General features: G+C 40.3%; 1 protein-coding gene across 1 annotated transcript; it reads right to left on the reverse strand.

Moving 5' to 3' along the window:
* Positions 1 to 6,081: 6,081 nt before the first annotated feature.
* LOC139900408 (uncharacterized) lies at positions 6,082 to 6,549 on the reverse strand. Its single transcript, XM_071883180.1, has one exon. The coding sequence runs from the start codon at positions 6,547 to 6,549 to the stop codon at positions 6,082 to 6,084; it is 468 nt and encodes a 155-aa protein (XP_071739281.1).
* Positions 6,550 to 7,743: the final 1,194 nt, after the last annotated feature.

The following is a 7,743-nucleotide window of genomic DNA, read 5'->3' on the forward strand; positions in this document are numbered from 1 at the left end:
TGAAATGGGTAGGGATTACCATAAGTTTTGGTGTTAATTCAAGTTAATAGACTTTAATTCACTAGTCTTAGTGATTAAAGTCGAGTCTTGGCCATGTATGGGTGGTTGTGAGTAGTTGAGTCATTTAATGCAATTTGGGTCATTAAATGCTCAAGTGGGAGTATTGTGGTTAATCCCACTAGTTGTGGAATTGAATGTGCACTTAATGATTTAGGTACATTGCGTTAAAGCTCGAAAGTACTAGATCATCATCCTTGTGACAAGGTGAGTGGAATAATTATATATGCATGTATATGATTTATTTGCTTGTGGGGTATGGGTTAAAGTTTGATGTTGACGATACCATACCCTAGAGTATATTATGTTGTGGATGAGGGTTTAAAGTTCGTTGTTGACGATACCTCATACGTATGGAATTAAAGTTCGATGTTGATGATGCCATACGACTATTGTAGTGAGTTGATGAGGGTTTAAAGTTCGATGTTGACGATACCTCATATGTGGGTTTAAAGTTCGATGTTGACGATACCACAATAATGTAAACGAATGGGGTTTAAGTTCGATTTTGACGATACCATTCGTTGGGCTAGCCTTGAGATCTTGAGCACTTTGGATGTTGTGAACATCATCGTTATACTTGTATTTTAGCATGATGTATCATTGTGTTATATGCTATTGTTATACTAGTCTTGTTATCGTGGTACTTAGCGTTATACATGTGAAAGGTATGCTAATTATGTAACTAGTATGTATGCGGATTTGGTAAGTGTTTGCAAGTAAGTAGGTTATATATATGTATGTATAATTGTTGCACTCACTAAGCCTTGCTTACCCTCTCGTTGTTTATCATTTTATAGGTTCCGTCTTGGACATGGGTAAGGGCATACGGTTGGATTAGTTGTCTCCCGTTTGTGTTGACAGGGGATGCTTTTGGGATAGCTTTTGAAGTGGCCGAACGTTTTGGGTAGTTTAGCCCCAAACCATGCTCGAGTGTCGTTTGGATTATAAACTATCATTTGTTGTTGGTCAAACTTGTATCACATCCGTTAATAGGCCTTTGTGCCTTTTTGTAAACATTAAACTCGTAATATGTTTTGACGAATCGTGTGGAATGGGTTACATATTTAATTGGCGCGTAAATGTGTATTATATTTTAAATAAAAAAAAATTTATCGTACGGAGTACGGGTTGGGTTGTTTCAAGTGGTATCAGAGCATGGTCTAAGGGATTTAGACGACTTGAGATAGGTGCCTAGACTTGGACTTTATTGTGTGAGCGCTTTATGCGGGACTTGTAGGACTTAGGGTCTAATCGGGAATTGTTAGTGCTTTGGTTTATGTGAACTAACCGTGTGCTAATTGTTTTGTATTGTGGTTAGCAGTCATCAAGCAAGACGGACATGGTACTAGCGAGTTAATGTGACGTGCTCGCGTAACAATGATTAGCTGCCATTGTTACGGGTGCAAATCGTGTCAAACAAGTAATGTACGACGATTGTCGAGCGAGATGGAGTAGTGTGGTGTACATGTATATACTTACATGTTATGTCTTTTCGTTCTTCATTTAATCTTTTCCGTTTTATAGAATGAAGACGAGAAACTGACACGATAATGATAATGGCGGTACAAGTGAGGATGTTGAACTCACGGCCAAGGTTGAGGCCATCTTTAAAAAGTTAAAGAAGGATTTTCTTGACGATGTCCGAAAGGTCTTCCAAGAGTCGGTCGATGGACAAGTGACCGAAATGATCAACGATCGAATGAAAGCCGCAATAGAGGAGGCTTTAGAGGCTAGAAACATTTATCCTCGTGGTGAAGGAGGTGAAGGAAGACGGGCTTTCCACTACAAAAACTTCAAGGATACTCAACCTCCGATGTTTAATGGGGCGAGGGATCCATTGAAAAGCACTTGTTGGATTTCCGATATCGAGGGAGCTTTTCGTACCGCGGAATGTCCTCCTGAGAAGAAGACGAGATATGGGTCTAGCATGCTACGTGAAGAAGGCAAGTTGTGGTGGGACGACAAAATCAATTTATATGGTGAAGAGCAATGCATGAGCTTGACATGGGAGGAGTTTAAGAAGGAATTCTTCCAAGAATACCGCACTTCTTCCGACCTTGATAGAATCCGGGACGAGTTGCATCATTTGCAACAAGGTTCAATGGACTTGGTTACTCTCAAGTCTACCTTTTTGGCAAAGACTCGCTTTTGCCCGGAATATGTTGGTGACGATCACAAGCTAATGAAAGATTTCTACCGTACCTTGAACGACGAGTTCAAGGGTAAGATTAGTCGGGGAATGGCTAAGACTTTTGAAGAGCTATATGAGTTGGCTCGGGGTTTTGAGCCGGAGGTTCCAAAAAAAAGCGATTTCGCTTTTTCAAAAAGAAAGTTTGAAGGTTCGAGTCATTCGAATTTTTCAAATAAAAAGAACAAGAACAAAAGGGGTTCTGAAGGTGTCAATAGTGTGAAGAAGGGCGCTACCGGTGGTTTTGGGAACTTTGTCCCTACTTGCTACAATTGTGGGGTACGTGGACATATGGCTCGAGATTGCCCGAAGCCAAATTCAACAACCAAGCTCACTTGTTTTAATTGCAACAAAGAAGGACACCGAAAGTCAGAGTGTCTCGATTTGAACAACGATAATGTTAAAAGGCTAGAGAAGGCGGCGGGTACGGCTCAAGGGCGAAACTATTTGATGACTAACGACGAAGCCAAGCAATCCAACGAAGTTGTCTCAGGTACTTTCTTGGTTAATTCCAATCCGGCAAGGATTCTTTTTTATAGCGGTGCAAGTTTGTCGTTTGTGTCCCCAAAATTTGTGCCTAAACTTGATAGACCATTAGCTAAGTTAAGTCATCCGGTAGAAGTCAAAATAGCGGACGGCAAGACGGTGCTAGTGGTTGATGTGTGTAAGAATTGTGACATTGTCTTCGGTGCCGAAAACTTTAAGATTGATCTTATCCCGATGACTTTGGGAGATTTTGATATCGTTGTTGGTATGGATTGGCTCGATCAAAATAGAGCTGATATTGCATGCTATGAGAAATTTATCCTCGTGAAGACCCCAAGTGGGTGAGAGCTAATTATTCATGGCGATAAGCGAAGAAGATTTGTGCCGATATGTTCTTTTGCGCGGGCACGTCGTTTTCTTGTTAGTGGTGGCATGGCTTTTCTTGCCCATGTTGTTGATACCCGTGACAAGTCACCACCCATTCGTGAAATTCCGGTGGTTAGTGAATTCGAAGACGTTTTTCCGGATGAGTTACCGGGTGTTCCGGCGGAAAGACAAGTTGAATTTCGTATTGAGTTGGTTCCGGGAGCTACTCCCATTGCTAAAACTCCTTATCGTTTAGCACCAACGGAAATGCAAGAGTTGTTAAATCAAACCCAAGAGTTGCTTGAGAAGGGTTTTATTCGACCGAGTGCTTCGCTATGGGGCGCTCCGGTTTTATTCGTGAAAAAGAAGGATGGTAGTATGCGGATGTGCATCGATTACCGGGAGTTGAATAAAGTGACGATCAAGAAACGTTATCCATTGCCTCGGATTGACGATTTGTTTGACCAACTCCAAGGTGCGACGTATTTCTCTAAGATCGACCTACGGTCCGGCTATCACCAAATGCAGGTCCGTGAGGAAGATATTGAGAAAACGGCTTTTCGAACGCGTTATGGGCATTTTGAGTTCGTAGTTATGCCTTTTGGTCTTACGAATGCACCGGCGGCATTCATGGATCTTATGAACCGAGTATGCCAACCTATGTTGGACAAGTCGGTGATTGTGTTCATTGACGACATACTAGTCTACTCGAAGAGTGTGAACGAACATGAACGTCATTTGCGTGAAGTTTTGAAGACGTTACGAAAGGAGAAGTTGTATGCTAAGTTCTCCAAATGTGAATTTTGGCTAAGGGAAGTTCAATTCCTTGGCCATATTGTGAACAAGGAGGGTATTCAAGTAGATCCGGGGCAGATTGAGACGGTAAAGAGTTGGGGACGACCGACTACGCCTACGAAAATCCAAAGTTTTCTCGGATTGGCCGGTTATTATCGTCGGTTTATCCAAGACTTTTCTAAGATTGCTTCTCCATTGACGAAATTGACGAGGAAGAATGCTAGATTTAATTGGGAAAATGAGCAAGAGATCGCTTTCCAATTGTTAAAAGAGAAGTTGTGTCAAGATCCGGTGTTAGTGTTGCCGGAAGGTGTGGAGGATATGACGGTCTATTGTGATGCTTCATTAAATGGACTCAATTGTGTTCTAATGCAAAGAGGTAAAGTCATCGCTTACGCCTCTCGACAACTAAAGGAACATGAAACGAGATATCCGACTCATGATCTTGAGTTGGCGGCAGTTGTGCATGCGTTGAAAATTTGGCGCCATTACTTGTATGGTGTCAAGTGTACGATTTATTCGGATCATAAGAGTTTGAAACATCTCTTTAATCAACGACATTTGAATTATCGTCAACGTAGGTGGATGGATGTGGTAAAAGACAATGATTATGAGATACTTTATCATCCGGGCAAGGCAAATGTGGTCGCGGATGCTTTAAGTCGAAAGAGTCATCACCCGGCGTTACGATTGGGATTGTTACGTATGATTATTACTAACGATTTTCTTGAAAAACTTGGTGTGATTCAAATAGAGTCTTACGTTCACAACAAGCATGCGGAGCGAATTGTGGGACAATCGGAGTTCATTACTATGGGCTCGCGGGGTTTGTTGTCTTTTCAAGGAAGAGTGTGGGTGCCTAAGATGGGAGATTATCGATAAGTGCTACTTGATGAAGCACATAAGTCAAAGTATTATATTCATCCGGGCGCAACGAAAATGTATCTTGATTTACGGAAAGATTATTGGTGGCCGGGCATGAAACGTGATGTTGTGAAGTATGTTGAGCAATGCGTCACGTATTTACAAGTTAAAGCCAAGCACCAAAAGCCGTATGGTAAGTTACAACCGTTAGAAATCCCGAAATGGAAATGGGAGCAAATTACCATGGATTTCATCACAAAGTTACCTAAAACGGCGAGAACCCAGTTTGATTCGATTTGGGTTATAGTTGATCGACTGACGAAGAGTGCTTTGTTTCTCCCCATTAAGGAAGCGATATCGTCGGAGACCTTGGCTAAGTTGTTTATCAAGGAAGTCATCTCTCGACACGGTGTTCCTATATCGATTGTTTTGGATCGAGATACCCGTTTTACATCTCGGTTTTGGGAAAAGTTTCACGAAGATATGGGTACACAATTGAAATTGAGCACGGCGTATCATCCTCAAACGGACGGTCAAACCAAACGTACGAATCAAACTTTGGAAGATATGTTACGAGCATGTATTATTGATTTTGGTGGTAGTTGGGACGAGCACTTACCTTTGGTGGAATTCTCATACAATAATAGTTATCATACTAATATTGGGATGCCACCTTATGAGATGCTTTATGGGCGTAGGTGTCGAACCCCGATTTGTTGGGGTGAAGTGGGACAAAAGGAAATCGGGAGTACCGATTTGGTTTTAGAGACGAATAGCAAGATTGATGTGATTCGAGAGCATTTGAAAAAGGCTCAAGATAGGCAAAAGTAGTATGCCGACAAACGTAGACGAACGATCGAATTTCAAGAAGGTGACATGGTGATGCTTAAGGTTTCGCCATGGAAAGGTATTATTCGATTCCGGAAACGAGGAAAGTTAGCTCCTCGGTTTATTGGACCGTTTAAGGTTTTAGCTCGTGTTGGTGAGGTCGCGTATCGCGTGGAATTACCCGAAGAGCTTGCGGGGATCCATAATACATTTCATGTTTCCCACCTCCGTAAGTGTCTTGCGGATGATTCATCTTGGGTGTCATTAGACGAGATTGAGCTAAATAATAAGTTAGAGTATATCGAGGAACCGATTGCTATACTCGATGAGAAGGTCAAAAGGTTGAGACATAAAGAGGTAAGCAGTGGTGAAGCCAGAATTTAAGGTGGATGGGGTCATAAAATAATATTGTAATAATATTGTAATGTAACAATTTCAAAAAATTTAATTTACAAACCTTGATTAAGTACTATCATAAAATACCAAGTTACTTTTTAACACAATTGTCCCCTACGAGATTTCATCCGTTGGAAACGATCCATAACTTCTTCATCTGTAACACTAGTAAGTGCTTCTCTTTCTATGGCACCAAGAAGACACCAGTTCAAATATTCATCATTCATTCGATTACGCAAATCTGATTTCACAAGCTTCATTGTTGAAAAACACCTCTCGACCGTTGCAGTTGCAACGGGCAAAACTAAAGTAAGTTTTAATAACCGATAGACATAGTGAAATGAAATATGTTTTTCAGTGTCAACCATCAATCTAGCAAGGTCGGCAAGCCCTTTTAAGTTCAAAAATCTATCATCTCGACGCACAACCTCATAGTATACATCAAGTTCACGCTTTAGATGATCCCTTTCTGTTTGATTAAAATCCATAGGATACATCTCACTCAACTTCATTAACTTAGATGCATCAAACATATAAAACGAATTACGCGGGCTTAAAGCCGCCATATTAGTAAGCAATTCGGTGCTTACCTCACTAAAGCAATCACCAAATTCTAGAATTATCATATCCAGAACTGTATTAAAAATGTTAACCTTGAAGTAATGTTGATTGGTACTATTCGTCTTTCAATTTCTTGAAACAACATATACTTCATCCATGTTCAACATTTCAAGACCATACTTTTGACAAAATGCATTTACTTCCTTCAATAACCCATCAAACCCATTCTCTTTAAAGTTTTGCAGTGAAATTCTCGTTCCTTGCACCAATGAAACCGCTTCTAGGATATTTCGATCCTTTCTTTGAAGAGCTTGTGACAATACATTTGTAAGACCTAAAATGTGCAACATCAAGTGCAAATAGAACACAAAATCAAAGGTTTCAAAATAGGTTAAAATACCGGATGCCTGACGCCGACTTAAAGCATTATCACCTTTTTCTTTAACATATTGAAGAACGTTAACAACTTCTGTAAACAACTTTTTCAAACTTCACATTGTTTTGTGATGAGAACCCCATCTTGTATCTCCCGCTCTTACAAGAGAACGTACTTGATTTTTCCCTGTTCCTGTCTCAATTTCACCACTAGCAATTTCTTCTTCTAATCTATCTTTCTGAGCATCTCGGATAATATCATTTCGTTTACACGAAGCAGAAACCACGCTTACCACCAATTGCGATAAGATTTTTGACGAGTTATACCCTAATATAATTTACAGTTGGAATTAGATTATACGGAGTACTAATAAATGGGTATGCATTATAATAAATAAAATATAAATATTTCAGACTTTTTAGCCGCCGAAATATTTGACCATAACATTATATTTTGGTTGAATGGACTTTGTAAATGGGCTGGTGTCATATTTCCATATTCCATAAGTTTATATTATTAAATCACATATATTAAGCCTAATTTTTTTTTTTGGTTGGTGTCAATTGACCCCAACCCCAGCAACGTACCTCCGCCTCTGGAGGCAAGGACTTTTAAAGTCTAATGGCGTCGTAGTAAAGGTTCCGAGTTTACTTGGGAGCCCGAAGAATTCATGTTGGTTTATCTTCCTTCTTGTCATGCGGCTTGGATCGCGAGGATGCGCTCCGATTCAAGTGGGGGAGAGTTGTAACACCTCATTTTCCCGTACGTATCGAAAGGTACATACTTAATCATTTATACGTTTGTAACTCGCTAGATTATGCGT

This window comes from Rutidosis leptorrhynchoides, chromosome 3, assembly GCF_046630445.1.
Source record: "Rutidosis leptorrhynchoides isolate AG116_Rl617_1_P2 chromosome 3, CSIRO_AGI_Rlap_v1, whole genome shotgun sequence".
NCBI lineage: Eukaryota > Viridiplantae > Streptophyta > Magnoliopsida > Asterales > Asteraceae > Rutidosis > Rutidosis leptorrhynchoides.